At 46.9% G+C, this 12908-nt stretch overlaps 1 protein-coding gene across 1 annotated transcript in view; it reads right to left on the bottom strand.

Moving 5' to 3' along the window:
- Positions 1-12908, bottom strand: part of ATXN2L (ataxin 2 like) — a 446514-nt gene that overhangs the window by 272862 nt on the left and 160744 nt on the right. The window contains exon 8 of the mRNA XM_030209208.1: positions 7851-8051. Within this exon, the coding sequence (XP_030065068.1) occupies positions 7851-8051 (201 nt within the window). The remainder of the gene's footprint in view (positions 1-7850; positions 8052-12908) is intronic.

Raw genomic sequence — 12908 nt, forward strand, 5'->3', positions numbered from 1 at the left:
TCACGTTTTGCAAAGTGTAATTCAAAGCAAAATTTGCGATGGAGTGTTAGAAAGCGCTCCTGAGAAGCAGTTGAAAGAGTTTATGGCAGAGGTGCTCTTTGCAGCGACATCTAGACTTGAGAAGATGCAATCTTGGAGAAAACCAGGGGGTGCGAAGGCGCACGATAGGTGTGGATAGGCACAGCCGGTGTATGATAATCGATAATCTGCTGGAGGGAGATGTTAAGATGTGCTGCTTGAGTCAAAAAATCAGTCAAGGGGGAAGAGGGGGCTAAAGCTAAAATATCTTTGTGGATTAGATCCACATCAGTGAGACTGCACGAAGGAGGATGTATCGGCAAAGACGCAGGAGTCGGAATGGGAAAAAAGAGAGAAACTGATAAAAGGTGACTGGACCAAGGAACAGGGAAGGAGGTTACTGTGGAGGATAACAGAGAAAGGGAATGCGTGGTAAAAAGTAACAAGACTGTTCCCCGAAGAGTGAGTTGGGAACGTGATATGCTGAATAAGGTCAATGAAAGACATGAGAGAGAGTTGGAAATGCTCTTTGGTGCCAGCAACAATGGATTAATCTGTTGCAGTAACAGTAAGAGGCTTGAACAACTGGGCACATGATGGAAGTATGTTGCAGATGGTAGGAGTCTGATCAGTAGACAAGATTCTTGCTGCCACATCAAAGGCAGATGAGACACTTCACTTAAATCCAAAAGCAGCTTCTGCAGATTTTTACCACTTAATTCAGTTGTTAGTTGTCTAATATCTGTTAAGTTTTTCAATATTGGAACAGCATCTATAAAACGAAGATACTTACCTGTAGCAGGTATTCTCCGAGGACAGCAGGCTGATTATTCTCACAACTGAGTCGACATCAGCATCAGCACGGGAACTGGCATTTGTCATTGCAAAAAGAAAAAAATTTGCTAGAGCCTTCTGGTGCTCAAGCAGCGCGCACGCACGGACTGACTTCTCACCCCTTGCGCGAGCACGTACCTCAGTTAAGTCTAAAAGTATAAACAAATAAACAACTCCGAGGGAAGATGGGCGGGTTTGTGAGAATAATCAGCCTGCTGTCTTCGGAGAATACCTGCTACAGGTAAGTATCTTCACTTTCTCCGAGGACAAGCAGGCTTGATAATACTCACAACTGGGGTATCCTTAGCATCCAGGCCCACCCAAAACAATAAACCTTGGTGAATTGGGCCTCTCAACAGTGAGGACGTAACGTAGATTAACCTGAAACTATATACAACTAGCTGAGAGTGCAGCCTGGAACAGAATAAAACGGGCCTAGGTGGGTGGAGTTGGATTCTAAACCCCAAAAAGATTCTGCAGCACCGACTGCCAAAACAGACTGTCGCGTCGGGTATCCTACTCAAGGCAGTAGCGAGATGTGAATGTGTGGACTGAACACCACGATGCAGCTTTGCAAATCTCTTCAATGTAGGTTGACATTAAGTGAGCCACCGACGCAGCCATGGCTCTGACATTATGAGCCGTGACATTGCCCTCCAGAGTCAACCCAGCTTGAGCATAAGTGAAGGATATCAAATCTGCTGGCCACTTGGAGATTGTGCGATTTCCGATGGCAACTCCCCTCCTGTTGGAATCAAAAGCAATAAACAAATGGGCGGACAATCTGAAAAGCTTTGTCTGCGCTACGTAAAAAGCCAATGCTCTCTTGCGGTCCAAGGTATGCAAGCTGCTTTTGCCAGGGTGGGCATGAGGACGGGGAAAGAATGTTGGCAAGACAATCGACTGTTTCAAACGGAACTCCGACACCACCTTCGGCAGGAACTTAGGGTGCATGCGGAGGACTACTCAGTTGTGATGAAACCTGATATAAGGTGCATCCACTACTAAGGCTTGAAGCTCACTGACCCTACAAGATAAGTAACAGCCACCAAGAAAATGACCTTCCAGGTCAAGTACTTCAGATGGCAGGAATTCAGTGGCTCAAAAGGAGCTTTCATCAGCTGAGTGAGAACAACGTTGAGATCCCATGACACTGGTGGAAGTTTGACAGGGAGCTTTGATAAAAGCAAACCTCTCACGAAGCGAACGAAAGGCTGTCCAGGAATAGGCTTACCCTCTACACGTCGATGATAACCACTAACTGCACTCAGGTGAACCCTTATGGAGTTGGTCTTCAGACCAGACTCTGACACATGTAGAAGGTATTCAAGCAGGGTCTGTGTACGACGAGAGGATCTAGGACCCTGCTGTCACACCAGACGGCAAACTGCCTCCATTTAAAAAAGAGTAATACCTCTTCGTGGAATCTTTCCTGGAAGCAAGCAAGACCTGGGAGACACCCTCTAAAAGACCCAAGGAGGCAAATTCTAAGTTCTCAATATCCAGGCCATGAAAGCCAGAGACTGGAGGTTGGGATGTAGAAACAACCTCTCGTCCTGAGAGTTGGGAAACACTCCAATCTCCACGGTTCTTTGGAGGACAACTCCAGAAGAAGAGGGAACCAAATCTGACACGGCCAGTAGGGTGCAATCAGGATCATGGTTCTGTGGTCTTGCTTAAGTTTCAGCAAAGTCTTCCCTACTAGAGGTATGGGAGGATACGCATACAGAAGGGCCTATTCCCCAAAGTAGGAGAAAGGCATCTGACGCTAGTTTGTCGTAGGCCTGAAGCCTGGAATAGAACTAAGGGACCTTGCGATTGATTTGAGTGGCAAAAATCTACCAAGGGGGTGCCCCACACTCGGAAGATCTTACGAGCAACGCCCAAATTCAGCGACCATTCGTGAGGTTGCATTACCCTGTTCAGTCTGTCGGCCAGACTGTTGTTTACGCCTGCCAGATAAGTAGCTTAGAGAAATATGCCGTGATGGCGTGCCCAAAGCCACATCTGGACGGCTTCCTGATATAGAGTATGAGATCTGGTACCCCCTGCTTGTTGGTGTAGTACATCGCAACCTGATTGTCTGTTTGAACCAAGATAATTTGGTTCGACAGCCGATCTTTTCAGAGCGTTCCAGATCGCTCGTAGCTCCAGAAGGTTGATCTGAACACCTGTTTCCTGGGAGGACCAGGCTCCCTGAGTGTGAAGCCCATCTACATGAGCTCCCCACCCCAGGAGAGATACATCCATCGTCAGCACTTTCTACAGCTGAGGAATTTGGAATGATCGCCCCATGGTCAAATTGGGCCGGAATGTCCACCACTGAAGAGAGTTACAAAAGTCTGAACAGTTGGATAACATCCTCCAGATTCCCCGTAGTTTGATACCACTAGGAAGCTAGGGTCCACTGAGCTGATCTCATATGTAGATGTGATTTGGGTGCTACATGAACTGTGGAGGCCATGTACCTCAAGAGTCTCAACATCTGCCGAGCTGTGACCTGCAGAGACACTCAAACTACGAACACCATGGGCAGGAGGTTGTCTGCCTGTATCTCAGGGAGATAAGCCCAAGCTGTCTTCGTATCCAGCAGTGCTCCAATGAATTCCAATTTTTGGACAGGAGTGAGATGGGACTTCGTGTAATTTATTACGAACCTCAGTAGCTCTAGCACCTGAATAGTCATCCGCATGAACTCCAGAGCACCATCCTCCGAGGTGCTCTTCACCAGCCAATCGTTGAAGCTGTGACTATTGCTAGGCATTTTGTAAACTATCTCGGCGCAGATGCCAGGCCAAAGGGCAGTACGCGGTACTGAAAGTGCTGTGTCCCAGCCGAAATCGAAGATACTTCCTGTGATTTGGAAGTATTGAGATGTGTGTGTAAGCATCCTTTAAGTCCACAGAGCATAGCCAATCGTTTTCCTGAATCATGGGAAGAAGGGTGCCCAAGGAAATCATCCCGAACTTTTCTCAGACTAGGAATTTGTTCAGGGCCCTTAGGTCTAGGATGGGACGCATCCCCCCTGTTTTCTTTAGCACAAGGAAGAACCTGGAATAGAATCCCACCCTTCTTCCCTGGTGGAACGGGTTCGACCGCATGGCCTTTAGAAGGGCGGAGAGTTCCTCTGCAAGTACCTGCCTGTGCTGGAAGCTGTATGAATAAGCTCCCGGTGGGAAATTTGGAGGTCTGGATTCCAGATTGAGTGTGCATCCTAACTGGACTATTTGAAGAACCCATAGGTCGGAGGTCACAAGAGGCCACCTTTGTTGAAAAAACATTAACCTCTGTGAAACCGGCAAGTCATCCGGTACGGATACTTTTACTGTGACTATGCTTTGCTGGAGCCAGTCAAAAGCCTGTCCCTTGCTTTTTCTGGGGAGCAGCTGGGACCTTAGGTGCACGCTGTTGACGAGAACGAGCACGCTGGGGCTGAGACTGAATAGGCTGTCGGGACACTGGAGTGTACCTATGCCTAGCACCCCCCAAAAAACCTCCTGGTTGAGGAGGCTGTAGCAGAAGACACCCGGCGGGTGAGAGAAGCCATAACATCATTACGCTTTTTAATCTGGTCTACAAGGTCTTCCTCCCGGAAAGGTACATCTGCCATCCTCTGCTGGACCGAATGGACTAGGTCAGAGACACGCAGCCATGAGAGCCTGTGCATTGCTATAACTTGAGCAGAGATTCTGGATGCCACATCAAAAGTGTCGTAAGTGCCCCTGGCCAGGAATTTGCAACACGCCTTCTGCTGCCTGACCACCTGGTGAAAAGGCTCGGCCTGCTCCGGAGGAAGGGCATCGACCAAGGTAGACAGCTGCCTGAGTTCCACACGTGAAGAACTGGTAAGATTGGATATGGGCAGCGAGCATAGAGGCCTGAAACGTCTTCCTCCTAAAAGAGTCCAAGGTCCTAGCTTCTCTGCCTGGGAGTGCTAAGGCATATTCCCTAGTACTCTTGGCTCTCTTGAGGGCAGAGTCCACCACCATTGAGTTGTGGGGTAACCGAAACCTCATCAACCCAGGTTCATCGTGGATCTGATACTGGGAATCAGTCTTCTTAGGGATCACAGCACCAGATAGAGGGAATGACCAGTTTCGCATAAGGACTTCCCAGAGTACCTTATGCAAAAAAGGAGCCATCACTGCCTCCTTAGGGGGAGAGGTGTAGTCCAGGACCTTGAGCATCTCAGCCCTGAGCTCATCCTCCACTTCCATAGGGAATAGAATGGCCTCAGCCATTTCCTGCACAAACAATAAAAAAGAGAGGCTCTCAGGAGGAGACAGTCTTCTTTCAGGTGGAGGGGAAGGTTCAGAGGGAATCCCAAAAGACTGATCAGAGGAAAAGTACCTGGGATCTTCCTCCGACTCCCACGAGCGCTCCTCCTCAGTATCGGAAAGCACTTCACTAAGGGAGCTCTGAGATTGAGCCTGCCTTGACGCCGAGGACCGACATCCTCGATGGCGATGTCGAGAGGATGACGCCCGCCTGGACTGCAGTGAAGCTTCCTCCACCAACACTGATAGGGAGTTGACCTGGGTAGCAGCCGACAGTGGAGCAGCAAGCGGCACTGAGGACGGGGACCTCACCGCAGGTGAAGGACCAGACACAGCTGAGCAGATGGCAGGCAGGTTCAAGCACCCCTGACGCCGAAGCATACTGGCGAAGCAGTCCTTCCAGAAGTTCTGGAAGTAGGGCCCGGATGCGCTCGTCGAGAGTACCATCGGAAAAGCATGGACCACAGTGAAGCTTCCTCCACCAACACTGATGGGAGTCGACCTGGGTAGCAGCCGACACTGGAGAAGCAAGTGGCACCGAGGACGGGGACCTCACCACAGGTGAAGGACCAGACACAGCTGAGCAGATGGCAGGCAGGTGCAAGCACCCCTGACGCCGAAGCAGACTGGCGAAGCAGTCCTTTCAGAAGTTCTGGAAGTAGGGCCCGGATGCGCTTGTCGAGAGTGCCATCGGAAAAGAATGGGGGCCGGTGGAGCACTCGGTGGCAGAATCGGTTGAGGTTCAGGAGCAGGAACTGGACTGCCAGGAGGCCAACGCATTGGCACCTCCTGTAATAAGGGGGAGCGGTACTCCCAATGTCAACACTTCTCGGGTGCTGAATCCTTCGACGCCTCAGAGCTCCCAGCATCGTGTGTCAAGGGAGAATGATGACGCCGCTTCTTAGCCTTCGCTCGATGCCCGTCACCGAGGCTCCTCGATGACGACAAGGATGACATCGAATTCTCACATCGCCTTGGGGTTGGGCCAGACGTTGGCCAGTCCTTGGGGACCAGTTAGGTGGACACCCACTTGATGCCTCAGTGCTCCCACTGCTCTCTAGGCAGCCATGTGTACCTCTGCTCCTGACGTCGATGTGTCCCACGATGTCGACGCCGCTGACCTCGGTACTGATGCCAAAGTCAAAGGACTAGACTGAGCCCCAAAAAGTTTCTCGCGTTGGGTCCTTTCTTCATAAGAGGACACAGGGCACAACAACCTGGGCTACGGTCGGGCCCAAGGCACTGAATACACCAAGAATGGGTATCTGTACCTGAGATGGTCCGTTTGCACCAAGTACAATGTTTCAAGCCACTGGGTGTCTTTGATGACATGGAAGGAAAAATGGCACCGGCGAAATCAAAGGACTCAATTGTGCTTAAGTAAAAAGGGCACAAAAAAGGGTAGAAACCCGGCTGCCATCGAAAAAGAAAGGAAACAAACAAGGGAAAAAAAGGAACTTGTGAAAATAAAGGACTTTTTTTTTTTAAAGACGAAAATAAATAAGGGGGAAATACGCGATAAGTCGAATAAGCAAAACAGAAGGCTCTTTTCCCGGGCAGTAACAAGAAGCACACAGAATGAACCTGCCGCACCTCATAGCGGAAAAAAAGAAACTGAGGTACGCGCTCGTGCGGTGCACACATGCCAGAAGGCTCTAGCAAAGTTTTTTCTTTTTACTATGGAAAAAATGCCGGTTCCCGGGCTGACACGGATGTCGACCCAGTTGAGAGTATAATCCAGCCTGCTTGTCCTCAGTGAAAACACTAGTATCATCTAGCTGGAACAGCCTGTTTAAGGCTAGTCTCAAGCTTTAGGAGAAGGACACAGGGACAAAGTTTGTCCCTGTGGCATTCTCTACTGCTATGTGTCACTGTCTCTATGCTATGAATTCCAGCTTCTATTCTCCCACAGAAAAGCATTGGGTCACCTTTTTGTTGGAGGGTGAGAAGGGGTTTATTTCTGTGGAAACCCTCATCTGGCCCTTTTCAACCTTGTTTCTTTTTAATTGGTTTTGCGTGTGAAGTATGGATAAAGGCGGCAAAGCGGGTGCATGCTGGGGGGTTGGGGGGGGGGAGGAAGAAGAAAGGAGATGTAGGGGTATGTGGGTGGGAGGGAGACCTTGAGGACAAAGAATCTTGCTAGGAGCTTGAAAGATACAGAACAGAAAGTTTGGGTGGGGGTGGGAAGTAAAGCTGGGGTTTAAGGATTAAGAACTGCAGCTGGAGGCTAAGAAGGAATTAACATGGGGGTAGAAGATTTCAGGCCTGGGGTAGGAGTCAAGCTTTATGATGGGAAAATTCTGCACAAAACAAATTCAAACAAACTAGGCAGAATTTTTAAAATAATGTGCAGTATCCCCAAAATTTTTGTGAAGAATTCCTTCAGGAGTTCACTTGACAACAATTACCTGCGGTACTGCTGAAAATACCTCTTGCAAGAATTCTAGTATCCTTCTACTGTTAAGTCACGTATTCTGGCATGTAAAGTAGGTCTGAACCCTACCAAAACCAAAGAGCAATGTGGATACAAGCGAGAATCGGTCACATGGGATAATCTGAAACCTCATGCAATCCAACTTCCTTGAGACTGCAGAAAAGAATAAGGCCCAGACTATGGAAAAACAACCAGAGCCACATTAAAAAAAATTTTAATCTTGTTCACCAGCATAAAATCTCTGCTGTCAACCACCATCATCAAAGTTGTGTATATTTCCATCTCACCTGCAGCCTAAGCTGGGACTATCCCTGTCAGAGCTCTGCCGTTGCACAGAGCTGTGCTTCTCCTCCTCTGTGCGATCGTCATCGTTTTCCATAGCAATGCGCAGGCGGTACTGTGGGCTGGACTCAATCTCTCTTGCCAGCTGAGCTGCCCGTAATTCCCGCTGCCTGAACTCCTCAGTGTTGTCCTTTTCCAAAGGAATTCTGCAACCCACCAATGATAGAGAGTTAAAATTAACAGGAACCTAAGTCTCTGAAGCAATACGCTGAATTATGATTCAGAAGAAGACCTAAAGCATGCCTTCAAGTTTCTTCTTTGCTACTGACTTTAAATGGGTATAAGAAAAAAGGGTGTCTTTTACTAAAGGCTAGCTTGAGTTATCTGCAGCAGGGCCCATAGCTAACCTTTAGTAAAAGGCCCCCTAAGTAAAGCAATCAGTAAACAGGGAATAGCTATTGAACATAACCGAGAAATAGCTGCTAAACCACAAAAAGCAAAAATTAAAACTAAAAGAGAAAAGGAAATAGAGAATTCATATGCATCACTCTCCAAGAAGTTGCTTCAAATCTAGTTCATAAAATCATAAATCAGTATCTCAAGGCACAGGCAGACATGAACACTACTGAAATGATGCTTGATAAATGGAAACCAGGATCAGGATGAAACAATCCCAGATTATAAATATCAGAAGGGAGGAGACACAAATAAGGAGATGCAGTTCTTTACCATTAGAGAATGAGTAATACTGCAATAATCTAATACAGCTCAAGGGATACCATAGGCCTTTTAACTTGCATGATTCTTTGTGTGGCTATGACTTCAATTTGCATGACCACAAAGGATGTGACCCCAGGTGGTCCAGGACAATGGCTTCCTGAGGAGTACCAGCCCAGGTTGTGATCTTAAACAGGTTTTGTAAACAACATTTGGGGTCACAACCCACCATTTGAGAAGGGATGCTCTATACAAAGAGAGGCAAAAAAAGGTAACCCCCTATCAGCAATCACTTTGAATTTTAACCACAAATGTTACACACTTCAGTCATCATACTTATGAATTACTATTAAACAAATTAATCTTACGCTATGTTGAGGTTACTGACATTTTAGTGTTACTATCTTGCGATCTTTTGTAAGTTAAAATGTTTGTGCTAACATACAGCAAAATATCATTCAAACAACCTTGCATTCAATCACAGAGCCCATTTGATCAACATGCCAACAAACTTTCTTCACAGTGCTGAGCTTCCCGTTTTTGAGATGATACACAGCCACTATCGCCTTTGCCCCAAAACTTTGTTTACGCAGTGTCTAGATTCTCATTTTATCCGCGACCGTGATTGCCGATCCAATACAAAATGCTTTTAAAGAAATACAAATTATCAAATGTTTACAGAAGTCTACATCACTGTGACATCACAGTAAGCTGGTACCCATCTTTTTTTTTTTTTTTTTTTTTTTTAAATAATGGTAATTTTACAGTACATTTTTGAACATGCGAAAATCACTGAGTGGTTACGCTACAGGGTCTTAACTTCACTACGTTTAAAGATAATCTCATTCCACTTAGCATATAAACATAGATAGTAACAACAAATAAAGCTGTAAAATATCACATTGAAATTCCAAGCAAATGCTGAGAAAACTGCAAAAAAAAAACAAAAAACAAACAAACCACCTAGGGGTTACTTTTTTTTCCCCCTCACCCTGTACAGTACTATATTGTAATTTGCTTAGTACAAGAGATACTGGAGAATCCATCAGCACTATCTGTTCTGTCGTATTATGCCAGTGCTGTTTTATTTTGATTATGAAATTACAAAATGACATATCAAATACAACTTGTTTTATTTTTTTGATAAAGTGGGCTAGAAATTTCTAAAACAAACATAGGACAGTCAACCACAATAAAGAGAAAGCAAGGAGAAGCTGGTTTACTGAAGACTGACTGAAAAAAATAATTCTACTGGCAGATTTGTTTTAGGTTTATTTCATTTTTTGTCAAGTTATTGCTAGTCTTGTGTTGCATTCTATATATTTCACTATAGTGAAATTAGATGTTTACTGCTTTTTTTTTCTTTCCTTGAGTTCTTCCAGATCAGTCCAGTCACTTGGGTTTACCTTTGCCTACCAGCAGATGGAGACTGAAAACTACAAGGCTAGTGACATTATGCTTTAAGTATCCTATGCAGTGCAACTCTAACCAGTATTTCGATAACAGAAAAGTATGAAGGAGGTGAAAATTGAAACTACCTGTCACGTCCGTGGCCGTGACAACCCTCAGACTTACCCTGTTTCTGGGAGTCAGTGTCTGTGCTGGCTTCTGCTTGTCTCTGTGTCTGTCTTAGGTTCTCTCTGGCTCTGTGTGCTGATTGCCCTACTGAACCTCACCTGTGTGGGCTATGCTCTTCCAAGATGGCTGCCGCCTCCTCCTCTTTTGCCAGTATCCAAGATGGCTCCCGCTGTTCCTTCCTATGGGCTGACCTGCTCTGTGTGTCAAGCCTCTGTTTGGTTGCAAGGTGATTGCTGCAGCTGTGGCTCTGGTGTTGAAGGGCTTTATTAATCACTTGGAGACTACAGTCCGGGCCTTTGCATCTCATCTAAAGGTCCTGGTGTATAGAGTGCTCTGTACACAGTTTCAGTGTTTGCTCTGTGTGAGTTTCTATGTTTGTTTAGACTAGCCAGCTTAGGCACCGTGTGGCTTGTAGCCTGTGTATAGCTTTGCTAGTGCTCTGTGTTTGTGTAGACTAGCTAGCTTAGGCACCGTCTGGCTTGTAGCCTGTGTATAGCTTTGCTAGTGCTCTGTGTTGTTTAAACTAGCTAGCTTAGGCACCGTTCTGGCTTGTAGCCTGTGCATAGCTCTGCTAGTTCTCTGTGTTTGTTTCCAGTGCATGACTAGTTAGCTCAGGCACCGTCTGGCTTGTAGCCTGTGCATAGCTCTGCTAGTTCTCTGTGTTGTTTCCAGTGCATGATAGTTAGCTCAGGCACCGTCTGGCTTGTAGCCTGTGCATAGCTCTGCTAGTTCTCTGTGTTTGTTTCCAGTGCATGACTAGTAGCTTAGGCACCGTCTGGCTTGTAGCCTGTGCATAGCTCTGCTAGTTCACTGTGCTTGTTCCTAGTGTTAGACTAGCCGCCCTTGCTAGCCACTATCCCGAGACTGTGTTTGTTCCTAGTGTTAGACTAGCCGCCCTTGCTAGCCACTATCCCGAGACTGTGTTTGTTCCTAGGGTTAGACTAGCCGCCCTTGCTAGCCACTTTCCCGAGACTGTGTTTGTCCTAGTGTAGACTGGCCGCCCTTGCTAGTCACTATCCCGAGACTGTGATTGTTCCTAGTGTAGACTAGCCAGCTTAGGCACCGTCTGGCTTGTAGCCTGTGCATAGCTCTGCTAGTTCTCTGTGTTTGTTCCTAGTGATAGACTAGCCAGCTTAGGCACCGTCTGGCTTGTAGCCTGTGTATAGCTTTGCTAGTTCCCTGGGTTTGTTCCTAATACTTGACTAGCCAGCTTAGGCACCGTGTGGCTTGTAGCCTGTGTAAAGCTTTGCTAGTGTTCTGTGTTGTTTCCAGTGCATGACTTGTTAGCTTGGGCACAGCTTAGTTGTTAGCTGGTGTATAGCCTTCCAAGTCTCCTGTGTATGTTCCTGTGTATGACTGGTTTGCCTGGGTATAGCGTTCCTATTAGCCTGGGTACAGTTTACTAGTCATTGTGTTGATTCCTGCCGACTGCCAGAACCGGACAGTCCCTGCTTGTCTGCCTTGCCTCGCCTAGGTGCCAGGGGCACTCCTGGATCTTCATTCCTGCTGTTCCTGTAAGTCCTACCGGCTGCCAGAACCTGAGGGCTCAACCCTCGGGGAAAGGCAGTCAAGTGTAGGTGAAGCCTAGGTCCAGGGTGTTCCAGTTCCGCGGGTTCCGCTCCAGTGTGTTCCAGCCCAGCGGGTTTCACTCCTGTATGTTCCAGTCCAAGTGGGGCCACTCCAGTGTGTCCAGTCCAGCGGGCCCCACTCCAGTGCGCACCCGTCCGGTGCGTTCCAGTTCCGAGTGTTCCGGTGTAGCACTCCAGTCCGGAGTTCCGGTCCAGTCTTGTTTCCTCTCTACCTGGAAGGTGATTTTGCTGCCACTGCCGCTCCACGGTAGTGGCCTATGGACTCACAAACCCCGCGCTCCCGGGGAAGAAGCCTGAAGGTATGCCAAGGTCCTCGAGAGCGCGGCAAGCGCGAGAGACGCGACACTACCAAGGCACTATCACCCTAAAAAACAGGAAGAGTAGACAACCAAATTCAAACCACCTTCTCGAATAACCAACCAGGTCAAACTACCACATGGCCACTTCACAACATTCATGCCTTGATTCAGACCAACAAACAGTAAATACTATAGCTTTCCGATCAATATATACAGGTGGGTTCTGAACTGGTTTAGAGGGACTCAAGAAAAGAAAATGAGCAGGTAATATCTAATTTCACCTTCCTTATCCCGCCAAACCAGTCCAGATGATTGGGAAGTACCAAAGCATAAAGATTCTTAAAGGGCAGGAACAAAATCTGAACACAACACCAGCACCAAAGGCCACACCCTGATCTGCCTGCACATCTTGACTGCAATGCTTAAACTAACTGAGGGAAGACCAAGTAACCACCCTACGTATTTCCATAGGTGGAATGATAGTCAGCCCCAGAAGATGCCTGCCCCCCTAGTTAAATGTGCTTTCAATACCATCAAAATTTACTGACCTTTCAACAAATAAGAATGAATAACTAAAATAAAATTAAACAAGCAGAAGCTATAGCCTCTTTAATCTAAGAAATTAAGGCATTGGAGGCTGCTCTTTCCTTTCTGAACCCCCTCCAAACACAAACAGCCTGATTGATGGAATTCCTCAGGTTTCTTGCCTCCACCACACACACTGGTTTTAGTGTGTACCCACTGATTCTTATGTCTCTAGTTTAATGAAACACACAGTGCACTGATGTTGTTAGCTTGCTCCATTTTGTAATTAATTATCTTTTACCTTCTATTTGCATATTTTTAGATTTGGATATATATTTAGAATGTTTATTTATGA

The sequence above is a fragment of the Microcaecilia unicolor genome, chromosome 7 (genome assembly GCF_901765095.1).
Source record: "Microcaecilia unicolor chromosome 7, aMicUni1.1, whole genome shotgun sequence".
NCBI classification, from domain to species: domain Eukaryota; kingdom Metazoa; phylum Chordata; class Amphibia; order Gymnophiona; family Siphonopidae; genus Microcaecilia; species Microcaecilia unicolor.